Here is a 16621-nt window from a genome sequence, read left to right as displayed (position 1 = left end):
GATGTAGTGTTCCATGTCCGGTGGCAGAGAGTTCCGCACGGTTCCCCCCGCACACGCGTCACACCCCCACAGCACGTGGGCTAAGGTTGCCAGTTCTCGCGCACACACACTGCACGTAGCACTTTCAAACAGTCCGGGACACACGTGCCGGGCTAGGGCCGGCGTGAGTACTGTTCCAGTCTGTAGCTGTCGTAAGAGGACCCCCTCACGTCGCCCTAGTCTCGGGTGAGGCCCAGGCAACGCTCGGCGGCCCTCTCGGTACCAAGCGAGGATTTCTCCGTAGTCCAGTAGCGGGTCCGGGTCCAGGAAGTCAGCCTCATCCGCTTCCGAGGAGCGGGGGGGCGCCGCACGGTACGCGAGCTCACGCGCGACGACGTCCGCCTCCTCGTTGCGGTTGGCCGCTCCCCCTGGGATGTCTCCGACGTGGGCCGGGAACCATCGTAGATGGGTCGTGGTTGACTTGGTCCTCGGCAGCAGGCTCGCCGCCGGCGTCCCGACGCTCCCGCGGCCAAAGTTGGCGATGGCCGTGCGGGAGTCGCTCAGGATCGTGGTCGCCTCCGGTGTGCCGCTCAGCGCCAGGGCGATGGCGGCTTCCTCCGCTTGCTCCGCAGACGTCGCTCGGACGCTGCAGGCGTTGAGTACTTTCCCGTCCGTGGCCCGGACAACCGCTGCCACGTACGTCTTGGGCTTGCGTTGGTGTTTGGCTGCGTCCACGTACACCGCCGTTGCGTCGTCGGCGTATGTTTCTGCCAGCGCTCTCGCCCTGGCAACCCTTCGCTCCTTGTTGCGGTCCGGGTGCACGTTGCGCGGGAGCGGCAGGACCACCAGGCGCCTTGCTACTTGCTTGCTCACCTCCTCCCGCTTCGGGGCTTCCTCCCAATAGGATTCGGCCCTTGGCGGGCGCAGGCCGACCCTCTGTAGGATCGCTCTTCCGGCTTTGGTTGTTGCGAGGCGAGTCAGCTGCGTCGTGCGCTGGGCCTCGCTCACCTCCTCCAGGGTATTATGGACTCCTAGTCGAGCCAGGGCGTCGTTGCTCGTACTGGCGAGGAGGCCCAGCGCCGTCTTGTGGGCCTTCCTTATTGCAGCGTTGATTTTCTCCCGCTCGTGCCGCAGCCATCCGTGGAACGCGCCGACGTACGAGACGTGGCTCGTCACGAACGACTGCAGCAGTCGCAGGAGATTCGTCTCTCGCATCCCGTGTCGTTTGGTGGAGATCTGCTTGACCAGGCGGGTCGCCACTCCCACCTTCGTTAGCAGCCGGCTCAGAGCGGTGTGGTTGCCGTTTCCCGCGTCGACGTGCATGCCAAGTACTCTGATTTCTCGGACGTGCGGGATGGTGGTGCCGTCTTCGGTCCGCAGCGTGATGTTAGCCGCCTCCTTCTCCGTCGACTTGCGCCAGTGGCCAGGAGGTGGCAATACCAGTAGCTCCGACTTCTGCGGAGAGCATCGGAGGCCTGTCCCCCGCAGGCAGTCTTCTATCTGCCAGATTGCCTCTTGCAGTGACTCCTCTATGTGGCCGGTCGTGCCTCCCGTCATCCACAATGTGATGTCATCTGCATATATTGCGTGCTGGACCTGCGGCAATCGGGCAAGGCGCTCGGCCACTGGTATCATGACTATATTGAAAAGAAAGGGGGAGATGACGGCCCCTTGCGGTGTGCCAACGCTGCCCAACCTTCGCTCCTCCAGCTGCAGGTGACCGACGTGGAGGCACGCCGTCCGATTCGAGAGAAAGGCCCGGATGTAATCGTACGTTCGCCGTCCCAGCCCGAGCCTCTCGACCTGTGCCAGGATTGCGGAGTGCAGCACGTTATCAAAGGCACTCTTGAGGTCAAGGCCTAGGATCACCCTGCAGTCGGTCTTGCTGGGGGACTCGAGCAGGTCGTGCTGGATCAGTAGCATTGCGTCCTGCGTGCTCAGCCGGGCCCGAAAGCCCAGCATCGCCGCAGGGTATGCGTCGTGCTCTTCCATGAAACTCTGCCAACGGTTGTTTAGCACGTGCTCCAGCACCTTGCCCGCGCACGACGTCAGGGAGATCGGGCGGAGATTCTCAATGCTGGGCGGCTTGTTGGGTTTAGGGATCAATATCGTTCGGGCGGTCCGCCACTGCTTGGGCAGCGTGCCGGAGCGCCAACAGTCGTTGTAGAAGTTCATAAGGGCCGTAATGGCCACGTCGCCAAGGTTACGCAGGGCCTTATTGTGGATCAGGTCCGGGCCGGCTGCCGACTTGCAGTTCAGCTCTTGCACCGCTCGGCGGACCTCCCATTCTTCTATATCCGCGTCGAGCGCGGGGTTGTCTCGGCCTTCGTAGTCCGGGTGTCGGACTTGTGCGGTGGCCGGGAGATATTGATCGTTGAGGCGTTTGCCCACCTCGTCCTCGCCGTGTTCTTTGATTGCCGCGTGCAGGATCTGCGCCAGTCGGTGTTGCTGGAACGATTTGCTCTGCGTCTCGTCACGTAAGTGGCGGAGCAGCTTCCACGTACGGCTGGCGTGCAGCTGCCCGTCGGCTTCGTTACAGATGGCATGCCACTGCTGCGCGCAGAGCTGCCTGCTGTATTTTTCGATTTCGCGGCCGAGGTGGGCGATGCGCTTGCGCAGTGTTCTGCTGTGCCGCATGCGCTTCCATCGGCGTTGCAGTGATTGTCGTGCCTCGATCAGGTGGGCCAGTCGAGGGTCCATACTGGGGATCGATTCGTCCGTCTCCACTTCCGTGCTCACACGCGCCGCCGGGTCTACCAGGCTGCGCGTCCACTTTTCGAGGTCCTCAATGGTGGGCGCAATCTCCTGCCGGCGGAAGGCGTTCCAATCCGTCAGCTTGTGCTTGCGAGTCGGGGCCTGCTTGCTCCGGACCCGCAGCGGCAATTCCACTTGTATGATGTAATGGTCACTTCCCAAGTTGAGCCCCGTGTTGCGCCAGCTCACCGGTCTGTCGTCCGGGAGGTGCACGAAGGCGAGGTCGGGGGTGGTGTCCCTGCTTGCTGAAGTGCCAATTCGTGACGGCTGCTGCGGGTCCGAGAGCAGCTCGAACTCGGCCTCTTCAGCCTCGTCCAGCAGGCTCCGTCCTTTGGCAGTCGTGCGGGGGTAGCCCAGTTCCCTGTGGGACGAGTTGAAGTCACCCGCCACGATGATCGGCATGTCGACGGCTTTTCGCCTGGCTTTCTGGAACAGCGTCCAGAACCGCTGGCTGCGGTGCTGCGGGTTGCTGTAGGCGTTCACCAGACAAACGGACTCTTGCGTCTTCTTTCCGACCACGACTTCGGTCGCGCACAACTCCAGGGCCGTGTCGCCATCGAGGAAGCGGTCGAGCTTGATGAGAGTGATGCCCTTGCGTACAAAGGTGCAGACTCCCTGCGCTGCGCCCGTGTTGCTGGTGCGCGCGCTGGGGGGTGATGCGTGAACGTGGTAACCCGGGAGTTTCGGAGTCTCTTCCATATGTGTCTCTTGAATCATGATCACGCCAGGAGGCGCGGCCACGGATTGTACTTGTTGTTGTAGTAGGGCCTTGCGGCACCGGAGGCCGTTGGCGGTCCAGTGCCACACTCTGAGCTTGGCGTTGTTGGCGGCCTTATCCATGGCTGGGCGAGGCTCCGGGCGACGTGCGGTTGCCGTGGCCGAGTTTCCCCAGCTCCTCCTTCAGTAGTTGGACCGTGAAATGTTTCATTTCCTCGAAGCCCGTGTTGATGCGGGCCTCCTCTCGGGCTTCGAACTTGGCAAAGTCTGCCTTGACGTCGTTTTTAAAATTCTTCATGGCTGACGCCACGTTGTCGACCTTCTGTGAGATCTCATTTATGCGCTTGTCTTGCCTGTTTAGGCGCTCGTTGATTTGTTTGAACCGGGCCCCACAGTTAAGGCCGCCTTGGGTATCCGTGTTCCTAGAGTGAAGTGTCGAGATCGATGAGATGGATTCGGTCTCGTCGTCCCCGGTGTTCATGTTCAGGTCTTCGTCCTCGTCCGACTCGATCACCGAGCTACGGCGGGCCTTCTTCTGGCAGGGGGTCTTGCCTTGCTCCAACGATTGCGGCGGCGGTGATGGCGGTGGCATGACCGGCGTCCCCAGCGGGGTGAACGATGCCGTTTGCTGCGCCGTTCCCACACTCCATGGCGTGCCTGACTGGTTTCCGTGCTGTTGCGATGTTAATCTTGCAATCAGCTCCTTCTGCTGTTTCATAGTCTCCTGTTGTTGCTTCACCGTCTCCTGCAACAGCCTAATCGTGCTCTCGAGCTGCATCATCTTGGATGCAAGCGGGTCGTTCTGCGGCTTTCTCGCCGGCGTGCGCGAGCGTTGGCGCTCCTTCGCGCCTTTTCCGCCCTTGGCTCCGCCTCTGGCGATATCTGTCCACAACTTCCGGCCGTCACGTGAGGGACTGCGCCGCCTATCGCGACTCTCCGAGCGTCCGCGGCTTGGGGACCGCCCTCGGCTCTCGCTGCGGCTCTTGCGCCGCCACCCTTGTTTGCTCGGGGAGAGTTCGGGGAATTCGTCTTTTCTAGAAAATCTGACCTTGCTCTGGCCAGACTTTCCCGCCTTTTCCGCCGCCATCTTGCGCTCGTGTTCGCGCTTCCGCAGCAAGAATGGCGTCTTGAACTTGTTCGCACAGTTTCCCGTGCCGGTGGGATGCGAGCCTCCGCACAGTTTGCAGCGGGGTTTGCACTCCTGCTCGTGATTTTCGCCGGGGTTTGCCTTCCCGCAGGCGAAGCAAACCACCACATTCGGTCGGGGGCACACGTCTCTCCGGTGGCCCACCTGCCCGCACGTTCTGCACACTTCTTTGTGTTGGCGGTATAGCCGACACCTTATTAGCGCGCCGCAGTATTTAACGTAAGACGGGACTTTGTCCCCCTTAAAGAGCACGATCACTGCGTGCGAGTTTCCGATCCGGTGCGCTTCGAGCGCCGTACCGTTGTAGATATTTACAACTTTCGCTCGGATCATTTCGGGCGTTTCGCTGAGCCAAATGCCTCCGATTACGCCCTTCACTGTATTTTCGGGTGCCGCCGCGTAAGCGCACACTTCGTATGCTTGATTTCCAATCATGAGTGCATGGATGGCCGCGTAGCGGCTGACTCTCTCGCCGTCCGGCGTGCTGATCACGATAATGTTTTGAGCAACGTTTGGACAGATCGTGTCCCTCTGTATGTCTTCGAGACTTATTCTCGCCGCACCCGCAATCGCCTGCACGAGCTTCGGCATCATAATCTTGCCCACCATCAGTCCCCCCCGGGGCCTGACTATCACCTTGCATTCGCCACGTGGCACGTGAGGCATGCGTGCCGTCTTCGCGAAGTTCGCGTTGACTTTCTTGATAATCTGGGCCCGGGTTGGCTGGGCTGCCTTCTTACCGGGCTGGGGTGCCGAAACTTGCTGCGGAGTCTCGGCGTTGTTCGGAGTGGCCTTCTTGCCTCGCTGAGTGGCGACCACCCAACCGGCGATGTTCTCCGGGGTCTCGTCGATCGATATTCCGGGGACGGCAACCACCGTGCGTCCCGAGCTGCGGTCCAAAATGGGCTGCTGGTCCCGGGCCGGGCTCGTATCCATTGCTGAGTGACCCGACGCCGACATTTCGCACGAAGCGGGGCCGCCGGCGCGGTCCGATGCGGCCGAAGCCGTCGCTAAGCCTAGCTGGCCGGTTAGGCCTAGCTGGCTCGCCACGTTGTCCGGCGCAAAACAGGCGTAAAATCCGCAAAAATGGGCGGACTCACCAAGATTTGGGCTCTACGTGCTCCGGGTGTCAAGCCGAAACCGATCGTACCGTTTTGGACGGGCTGGGGTCGAATGGTCCTGCCAAAATTGGCCTCATCGACGGAGCCGATGCGAATCACGTCCGCTCGCTCCGAACGCTCGCAGCGCCCCCTCCATTATTGAACACAAAAAGACTGTTATTCGTCAACCACTGTTCGATTTGTTTTCCCCGGCTGTCGACTTTGTCCCCTCCCCATAGGCAGTGATGGGCATTAAAGACCCCCATTATAACAAATGGTGCAGGCAGTTGCTCAACAAGGCCATTAAGTTCCTGTTGTGACACATTATCAGATGGTGGCAGATAAAGTGAGACAACAGTGACCAGCTTGTTGACATAAACTTGTGCTGCAACGGCCTCCAGTGTAGTGTCAAGTTGTATTGACCTCAGAATTGTGCCCTGCGCCGCAACCAAAGCCACACTTCCTGAGGCGCGGGTGCTCTGTTCTCTGTCCTTTCTGAGGAGGTGATAACTGCGGAGAATTTTATCATGTCTTTTTTTCGAGTTTGTTTCCTGCAACGCCACTACTTGGGGTTCAGATTCATCTATTAACTTGTGTACATCGTCAATGTTGTGGATTAGACCTCTACAGTTCCAGTGCATGAAGGGAACTGGCATTTTATTTTTTTGGATGAGGTACAATTAAACCTTTTTTTTTACTTTTTGTCAGGTAGTTTCCTCGCAGGAGGTTCACTCCTTGCAGGGGTCTTGGATGCGTACTTCCCAGTGCCTTCAGAAGGCACGGGCAGGAGAGGTGTTGCGTGTCTTCCAGTGCCCCTTTGGGGCCCTGGAAGCGACGAGGTGGAGGGAACAACCTCCATGGCCTCCTCAGCCGGAGCAGAGAGGGCCGGTGGTTGCACAGCCTCGGGGGCCGGAGCGCGTGCAGTCAGCTGTGGCTGTGCTGGCTGCTGCACGGGGGGAGACTGGGCAAGGGCAAGGTCAGCACAGCTAAACTGCGTCCCTACCGATGCCCGAGGCGGCCCGGCCCCCCGGCGCGCCACCTCGGCGAAAGTGCCTTTTTGCACAAACGAGAAGCTTCTTCGCGCTTCTTGAATTGACAGACCTTCTTTTACCTTGATAGCCATTATTTCTTTTTCATCTTGGAATTTCCGGCATTTCCGTGAGTACGCATGGTGTGGCCCTGCACAATTGACACACTTTGCTTCCTGCGCGGCGCAGGAGTTCGCGTGATGATCAGTACTCGCGCACTTGGCGCACGTCTCTTTGCCCCGACAACTCTGCAGTGTGTGACCAAACCTCTGGCACTTAAAGCACCGGCGTGGGTTTGGGATGTATGTATGGACTCGATGGACTACATAGCCAAGTTTCAGGGATTCAGGAAGCTTGGTGGAGTTGAAAGTCAAGACAAGGTGATTAGTGGGGATGTCAATGTCGTTACATTGGATCATGATACGCCTGACAGCAGTAACATTTTCCTCTTGCAGGCCCTCTAGGATTTCATCCTCCGTGAGGTCTGCGAGGTCAGGATCTGAAATCACTCCTTGGCATGAGTTTAGGCTTCGGTGAGCCGATACTTTTATAGTTAGGTTTGCTAACCTTTGCATTGCAAACACTGCATCAGCCTGGGCTTTGTTTTCGCATTCAATGAGGATACCTCCAGAGGACATATTTGTAGCTTTGCATTTACCGCCGAGGACAGCTTCCAGTTCTTTAGCGACTATGAATGGCGAGGCCTTTCGTAGGGGGCACTGGCTGTCGGTGGATTCGATAACAAGAAATCTTGGAAAGCTTGGTTCTTTTAGTTGGAATGGGACCCTTGATAAAGGGTAGCTTACTGCGGTGCGAACTCGTTTCCGAGCCCGATCATGAGGAGGTTTTGTCGTAGCCATAGACTACCAAATAAACATTCAGCAGCCATGCTGGCTGCCCACCTCGGAGCCCAACACGGGAACGCAAACTTGCTTTACTATAAGTGGCCACTATAACCCTGCATGAGGAAATCTAGGGCGGCCATTCAAACAGGGTTAACCCTTGCCACCTGGAAGAGGAGATTGGAAAGCAGAAAAAATAGAGGACAGGAAAGATGGAGAAAGGAGACAGGAAAGCGAAAGAGTGGAGAGGGGGACAGGAAAGGGCGACTGGCTGATCCCCCCTGGCTGGGTCAGCCCGGGGGTGCCATCTACAAGAAGCGAGGGCCAAAGTGGGACGTTGCCTCCACCAAGGGGCCCTAAGGTCCACAACAACCTCGGTGTCAGCTCAGTCACCAGGATCCCCTTTTCCCTGGACACGGCTAAGCCACGCACAGCCTAAAGCGTGGGTGGGTCCAACCCACATGGGCTCGGGGTCCGCTGTGTCGCCACTACCGTCACCTTGAACTCACAAGGTGCCCCGGCGGGGTCTGCCAACTCGCTCGTCAAGCAATGAAGGCTGCAGTGCAAAATCACGAATGCAGTATAAAGACCATCACCGAAATCTAAAGAATCAAAGAAAAGACTAGCCCCTCCAGGGTCATGAGGAGCGATTGCGCACCATGAAGAGCGACCTTCACAGTGCTCTATACCACCGACCCACAAAGTGGGAGAACCTAATGCAGACATCAAATCAAACTTTATTGTGCTTGATCATACAAAGAGGGGGGCAGTCACAAAAAGCTGCACTACACGGCAGCTTGACAAGGCAACTGTCCCTACATCAGACAGCAACTGGCGACACGAGTTTGTCGTGCCAAAAAAAAAAAAAAAGAAGACTTGCAAGATCGGTGTACACATCAGATTGGAAAATGCAATAGGAATTGGGAGTGTTAAAACAATCAAGAGAAAAAATCTAGAAAAAAAAACCGAAACAAACAAAGACACATGTACGGCATATTGCCACAATTGCGAAGTTTGATTCGTAAATCGCTATAAACGTGTTAACAAGAAACTTGACGTGTATATATACATTGCAGGGCAAGCATAGTGAAAAACAAGAACAGGCTTCATGTTTTCTTAATCATGAAAAAAAAAAGAACATCCCGTATAAACAACATCGGCCTAACAGCCTAATAAGAGTTTACAAGAATACAACAATACAAGGGGAAGGATGCCGAAGTTTAAATCCAGCACTCAAACACAGTTATCACATGACGTACAGAATACGAATTACAGGGTTCACCGATGACACAACCCAGCATAGTTATTCCAAAAAGAATTAAAAATTTAAGAACAAAATGAAAGAGAATAAAGTTTAAAGAGATATTTCTTGCAAGTTTTGCTTGGAGAGGTGGAAAAGGTCGCCGTAGTTGTTTTTTGGAGTGGGCGTGTACTATGCGTTTGTGAAGTGCGTGCTGCACAAAATAGTAATTTTTTTAATCCGGATAACTCAGCATAAAATGGGCTGTTGATTTTAACTGCATTCTTAAATGCTTGGGTTAGACGAAAGTCGTGCAAACTTAACTTTAATGATTTTATATCTATCGAACAGCTCATGTGTGAAATAACAGGTTCATTAACCTGAGGACTGCCCATTCAAGCTTATGTCTACTAACTGAATGACTGCATTCCAAGCTGCTTGAATGAGCATTTATTGCATAAGGGTTGTGCAGTAACCTTCCCTTTAGCCCCCACCGTTACAGGGTCACCTGTGGCTGCGTTCCTTGAGGCAGAAAAAGCATCCGCAAATGAGCGGGCACACTGCAGACCGACAGACAGAGCAGTGAGGAAGCAGAGTGTTGGTAGAGAAACACCAAGCGAGTGAGCAAGGAGAGCAGAGAGAGAGAGAGAAAGGGCTGGCAAGGTTTCCTCATTGCCACTGGACGCATTCGCAAACCTCCGAGCGGTCGCATGAAGCAGACCACGTCTCTTCTTGAGTCACACAACTGGGCTACTTATTGCAATCTTTGTACGGGGACTGCAGTGACGCTTGCCAAAGATGCGGGTCGTTGCATAACTGGGGGACGTACTACAGCGAGGGTCTCACGACCGCTCCGGCCTATGTGCCCACCCAGCAGGGGGGGGCCCTTCCAGGCAGGCAGTGAGCGTGTCCCCCGGGAGGAGTGCAGAGCGGCCCTTACCGTGCGAGCCCTGGCCGATGTGGCTGAGCACCGCGGCCACGATGGCGTTGAGGGTCATGCGGGAGAAGCCCCCCTGCGAGCAGCGCACCTCCTCCACGTGACGCCGAACCTCCGCCCTGCGAGCAGCCGCTGTGCCTCAGGCAGTGCACAACACCCAGCACGCCTCCTCCCCACCTCCTCCTTCCTGTGCCAGTAGCCCACACCTCCCTTCGCACCTCGCATATTAAGAAGCAGGGCTGTGCAAGCGCTCACAACTTCCCAATGCCAAAAGAATGCCAATGCCCCAAAAGAAACACAAAATACACCCTTCGCATTAAGTCAGAGCTAGTTGGACACTGTGTGCGTGCGTGTGCGCGTGTGCGTGTGTGTATAGGGAGCAGTAGAACTTTGAAGATGGTAGAGAACACAAGAAAAGAGAAACTTCGAACAAGGTAAAAGCACGATTGTTGCCAACGTTTCAGCAAAGGAGTTTATGGTGAGCCTGTCCTAAGTTCCTGAAATTTAGATTGAATTTTTTAACGCTGTGGGAACCGTAAGCTAAAGGGTACCACTCCACATGAGCTCCCAAAAGTCGAGTGATCGTTGCACTGCTGCGTGTAATGCAAGCAGCGCAATACGCACCACTGCCATCCATCTTCTAAACATGATGCAGTAATGCATAGCAATGGTCATTGTCTCAAAAAAAAAGGAGAGGAAAGAAAGTTCCGGGATTCGAACTCGAGCAGAGGCTTAACAAGACGGACACTCGAGCGACCAATATCCCAGCGGTAATCTCATCCGATGTCAATCGCATGAGATCACACGGGAGGCTCTTTCTCCGAGGCACCGAATTTGCATTTCCGGAGGGAACCACACAGCACAACCTCAGGATACACCTGCGGGCACATCCGACGGGCCTGCACAGTCATCCACCGGCTAAGTCCAACGTGCCTTTTTTTAGCCTCTGGGCATCGGGTACGTGCGACGTAAAGTCCTTTCATTGGAGGATGGACTTTATTCCAATGTACTGTAAGATTTTCGAGGTCGGTGAGTGTCCGACATACCCCTTTCTTTAATTTTCACTTACATCGGACACAACTTCTATCATTTACAGGTTAAGCGGATGTAACTCAGGACACTGGCTTAAAGTTCCGCCGGACGTAACTTTAGTTTTCAATTTTGGGTTCTCGCCCTCAAGGCACAAATTAGGCAAGGGGCGAACACTAGGCCAGAGAAACGCAAAAAACCCGAACGCCCCGCACCAACACTCCCTCAAACAGCTAATTCAGAACCAACCTACCAATCTGCCACCACGATAGAAGTCCCGCTGGCTCAAGAGAATACCGAAATTGCCGAAACCGTAAAGCAAATGATGGTCATGCTAAAACAAATCACACAACGATTCGATAAATTAGAAGTACAGGGGCAGACGACTGTTGCTCGTCACTGTTGCCGAGACCTCAAGCCCTACAGCAGGCCATCACACCTGGCAGAAGATGCCACTTCTCAAGATGGCAACTCCCAAGAATAGGCGGATTCCTATGCAAGCGTCAAAACTCACCATATGGCAGTGGAACGGCAGGGGCTACAAGAACAAGGCCAGCTCATTGGCCCAGTACACTGCCATGGCTCAGGAGCCACCAGACGTCATTGCCCCTTCACTGCCCGGCTTTGCCTCAGATGAATACAGACCCCCAAGTTCTCTCGCCACGCCAATGAGCAAACGAATCACAGCTATACGGCATCCGCTCCAGCAGTGGGGAAAAATTGGAATACTGACAGAAATTGTCCCGAGGAAAGTTAAAGTGGCACAGAGCCTTTACTTACTAAGCATATATTGCCGTCCAAGGGGCCAAGATGCAAACCTCTCTTTCGTCATCAAGCAAGCAAAACGCATTGCACTGTCTAATCCCCTCATCATCGTGGGAGATTCTATCGCCGCACACCCTTTGTGGGGATACAGCTACACCAACAAAAGAGGAACCGCGTTGCATTCCATCCTTGAGGAGGAAAACTTTACCCTACTGTCAGACCCACATGGGTAACAGCGTCTCCAAAGACACGTCCCCTGATCTCTCCATCACTACGGGGAACGTCACGGCTATGTGGTCTCAGACCGGGGAAAACCTGGAAAGTGACCATTCGATCCTAGCCACGACAACACTTGGACTGGCCTCACGGACTAGCCTCACGGACTGGCCTAAATTGCGTGAGCGAAGGGAACAAGCCCGACTTGACAGTGCAACCACCCCATTGCTCACTCTAGAGGAATGGACCATCCAACTCCGCAAGGATATGAATTGTTCCACAAGAAAAATTCAGACAACCACTACAACCCCCCGTACAACTCACCTCCTCCACTTATGGGAAGCGAGAAGAAGCCTCATCGAACGCTGGAAACAACAGCGCCCAAACCGGTGTTTGAAAAGGAGGATATCCCTCCTAGCAGAAGAAGCAGCCCGCTATGCGGCTCACCTGCGCAAAGAAAGCTGGCTATCCCTTTGCGACAGTCTCCGGGGCCAACTAAGTACATCAAAGACATGGAGACTGCTCAGATATGTTATGGACCCTTCAAAAAGCAAGACCAGTCAAATCAAACCACGCAAAAAATAATTCACTCTCACCTAGGAGATCCCGCTGTCCTTACGAAGTCCCTCCTGGACAAGCACCTCCCCGTCCATCCGAAAACGCCACTACCACCGTACTCTGGACAGCCAAATCTCAAACTGGATGAAGACACCTACATCCATGAAGTAGAAGCGGCACTGCAAACCATCAGACGCAACACAGCCCCAGGGGTGGACGGCATAACAAACAAGCTTATCGCGAACTTGGATGACGATTCCATTATTGAATTCACCGCCAACCTGAACACAGTATGGAGGTCGGGCCAACTCCCGGAAGGATGGAAGACGGCAGAGGTGCGCCTTATTCCGATGCCTGGAAGAGCACAGAGCACCGAGAACCTGCGCCCAATATCCCTAACCTCGTGTTTGGGAAAGCTTCTGGAGCATGTCATCCACAAAATGCCACAGCAGTACCTCGAACAAAATACAGTCTACGCCCGTTACAACAGACCCTCTGAATCCGGAAAAAAACGTCCGTTGTAGCCGAAGTATGCAGTATCTGACGGGGGGGGGGGTATGAGCCTTACAGTGGGTACTTTTATTGATATTGCATGCATAGTACATACTTTATTCTTTCTACACTCTTGCAGCACCTCTGCACAGCGTTCACGCGAGGGCAAAGAATCGCGTAAACACCGTTTTCAAAGCTTAGCACCGGCACTTCGAAAAGGCCTAGCGCATGCGGTCAAGAGTGTAAAGACGCAAGATAAGCTGAGGAAATAAAGCAAGAATATAACTAGGCGCAATTATAAACCAGCTATAAAACATCAGTCGTGTCCATCAGCATTAGCTAGGCTCTTTTAAATCCCCTCAAGACGAGGCAGGTTTGCCCGAAACCGTTCGTCAAACAAATCGGATCGCTGCCTGACGTTCCTTCAAGGCAGCTTCCACATTTTTAGCGATTTTATTCTGGTCATTGAAACAGCTGCAATGAAATAATCTGATGACGGACAGCTGTAAAATCGAAAGTTAGACCAGTTGGACTGCGCACGGTTACCGGCAGGTTGCACACAATGGATGGGGAACAACCCCTACTTGAGGCATTTCTTACTTTTTTCACCGAACGGAACGGGAATGATGCATGCGTGGGAATAATAAAAGCCGAACTTCACTGAACCCGAGTTTTTATTACATAAAAAAACTAACGAGGGCAGACTTGCCTCCGAGTGCACCACTTCGAGTATTCAATAGCCGTTTTCAATCTCACCAGAGTCGCGTTTATCGGCAGCGGCCTTGTTCTTGCCGGTAGAGCGGATACTCTGCTTAGACAGGCCTGTACTTCTGGCAATGTCAGCCTGTTTTTTCCCCATGTTCAACAGCGTTAATTACGCTTAATTTATCCGGCAGTGAAATCAGCTACCCTGTCGCTCATGCCGCTGGAGCCCTATTCTCGACTGCACCAATTGCCGGCAATGGACCTTTTTCCAGTAGCGATCTGCTCATGCGCGGGCTGCCGGTCCGCCATTCTTGGCAGGCGCCTCGGGCCAAATAAACAGAAGCGCGCTGCTCGGTTTTCTGCTTAGGGAGCAGCTATAATCTGCACATTTTCTTTTTTTTTTCTCTCTCTTTGGACTCTTCATGGTGGGTTCGTACGTGCATACAATGATGGCTTTCTAAGAATGACTGACTACGCTGCCAGCACATGGCTGCCAGTGTTAGGAAAATGGAAAAAAAAGGGGGGGACGCTTCGAACACAGCAGATTAGTCACGAGAACGTTCGCCTTCTACCGTGACATTCATGTGAAAGGTACGGGTGACGGATCAGTGCGGGGGGGGGGGCTGCAGGACCAGGATATTTTGTGCACGAGTTCTCCGAAAGCCAAACTTTCTTGGGGGTGTGTCTTACTGCCATTTTTAGTTTGCCGTGGCAGCCGCTAGAGGGACCGGTACTGGAAAAAGGTCCATTCGCCTCTGTTGTTTTGCGTAAGCACAACGTAAGCAATCAGTGACGTGCTGCACCTATAACTATGACGACATGCAGTGTAATTTGACGAGTCACTCGTAAAAATCGCTACCAAGGTATCAAATAGTGTGCAAGAAAGATATAAAAACACTTGACATGTACTATAAAAATTAAGACGGCAGCTGAGGCTGACAAGAAAAACACATTTCTGGAGGTCAAATTTGGCATCAACACCACAAGGCGATCGAGTAACGTTGATCAAAAAGTGAGCGAAAGGCGGATGTCGAGCTAAAGAACATCACACAATTTTTTTACCGTATCTATTTATTTCTTTCAATCGCTTTTAGTAACATAGCTGGGCTCTCTGCTTCAATGCAAGCTTTGTTGCGTTATCACGTTCCCTGCCGCCACCGCCGCCACGCCATCGTCTGCTGCTATGTTACAAGTTTATGGCGTGATCACAGAAAAAGACGGCCGTGACCATCGCTTCTATGATGCATGAGAGCAGCGAAGTGCTACGCCTGATGACCGCGGAGTGCACCGATGTCGCCGATTCACTCATTCGTCAAGCTCGACTTCAATCAGCGCTGTAATGAACCAAATAGTCACTTTTCTTTGTTATTCTTCTCTTGAGTTCGATCATGTGACCCAACAGCTTACTAGGACGAGTATGGACAAATGCCATACATTGGGATCTCTTTGTCATGGAGAGGCTTGTACTGCCCTCTTATGTTGCGGTTACGCCAAACAAATAATTTTTATATTACCAAACATAAAAGCAAATACTGCACGTTATGTGTATGCTCCATGATCACTGAATTGGAAGCAGTTGAAACTAGTATATTTGTTTCGGTAGGAAACATGCTTTAAACAGCGCGCATGCGAAACTCCGCCTGCTGCAAATTGCCGCACATTTCGCGGCGCCGTAAGCCGGGACAATTTTTTGCCCTATTTTGCTTGTATTTTGCGACAAAAACAGCCACCATTTTCAAGCTGTTACGTAGCATTACGTCACTTTTAGGCAGGCTGAAGTTGCTAATGCATGACGTTATCGTTCCCGCCAACTGTTTAAATTACGTCACGCCTTCTCAGGCAATCACAGAGGGGGTGTGTATTACAAGCAGTATTGTTGTTGAATAGCAAAGACAGGCTTACGTTGTCATGTCTGCTGCATTTAGTCAGGTTTTTCATTGTCGGCCAAGAATTATGCGCCTTTAGTAACGAGAAATAACAGGCAAACTTTAGAACTGGTGTCCGTAAACGACATGAAACGTCAAAATGACAACAGCACACATAACCGCTTTGTCAACCGGAAGCATGTGACTAATATTGAAAGCCAATCAGAAAAGACTTCCGGCAAATTGCCAAAATTGCCAGCAATTTGTGCAGTCGAGAATAGGGCCCCTGGTCGCACAAAAAAAAAAAGCCACTGGCTTGGCTGCGCCAACGACCTGGCTGCCATCAATGTTGCCAGACATAATAGTTTTCTTGCCAAAATAAACAAAGAAAAAGCGCATCGGGTGCCAGCACCGCGGAAGTCCGCTATAAACATTCAGTCGAAACAATTTTCGCCTAAAATTTAGTCTCTTGTAGCCGATAGTCTGCTCTAGCCGGGTCCGTTGTGAGTGGAGTGGACTCCATTTAAAATGCATGGGGACCAGACAAACCAACAGAAATGGTCTGTTGTAACCGAAAGTCCGTTGTTGCCGGATCCACTGTAACGAGCGTAGACTGTAACATTCCCACATACCATGTGTGGATTTCGTAATCACCTCTCCACGCAGGACATCCTTCTTCGACTCAAGGAAGAGGTTATGCTGAAATGCTCGAGGGATAACCCGAAAGCCATCTAAGCCTTGGATTTAAAAGGTGCGTCTGACAATGTCAGTCCTACGGCCATACTTGAACAATTGAATGGCCTTAACTGCGGGGAACGCACCTACAAATACATTCGAGACTTCCTCGACGACCGAAAAGCCATTCTCAAGGTGGGAGGTTTAAAGTCCAATACAGTTTCTCTCGGCAACAAGGGCACGCCTCAAGGTGCGGTCCTTTCCCCTTGCTGTTTAATGTAGCTCTCGTAGGCCTCCCTCCGCTCCTGGATGCCATACCAGGCATACGCCATGGATTATATGCGGATGACATCACCATATGGGCCACGCATGGGTCAATGGGGGAAATGCAGACCAACCTACAACAGGTGGCCGACATTGTCAGTGAATACACACGACAATGTAGCCTAGCGTGTGCGCTGCAAAAATCTGAGCTGCTTATCGTTTCACCACGTAAAAAACTCCCTCCCGGGTCACCAACCATCTCCCTAGAAGTGGACAGCCACCCTATTGTTCCAACTCTCAGCAAGTGA

General features: G+C 53.3%; 1 protein-coding gene across 9 annotated transcripts in view; it reads right to left on the bottom strand.

The window, feature by feature from the left end:
• Positions 1-16621, bottom strand: part of LOC144179496 (uncharacterized) — a 43464-nt gene that overhangs the window by 7920 nt on the left and 18923 nt on the right. For 7 of the 9 annotated variants that reach the window (XM_077707878.1, XM_077707871.1, XM_077707879.1 and 4 more), the window contains one exon: positions 9748-9863. The exons of the other annotated variants lie outside the window; for them this stretch is intronic. In XM_077707878.1, the coding sequence (XP_077564004.1) occupies positions 9748-9863 (116 nt within the window). The remainder of the gene's footprint in view (positions 1-9747; positions 9864-16621) is intronic. 9 annotated transcript variants of the gene reach the window in all.

The sequence above is a fragment of the Haemaphysalis longicornis genome, unplaced genomic scaffold (assembly GCF_048455015.1).
Source record: "Haemaphysalis longicornis isolate Haplotype H1 unplaced genomic scaffold, Haemaphysalis longicornis Haplotype H1 scaffold_4, whole genome shotgun sequence".
NCBI lineage: Eukaryota > Metazoa > Arthropoda > Arachnida > Ixodida > Ixodidae > Haemaphysalis > Haemaphysalis longicornis.
This window is presented reverse-complemented; position numbering and strand designations above follow the sequence as displayed.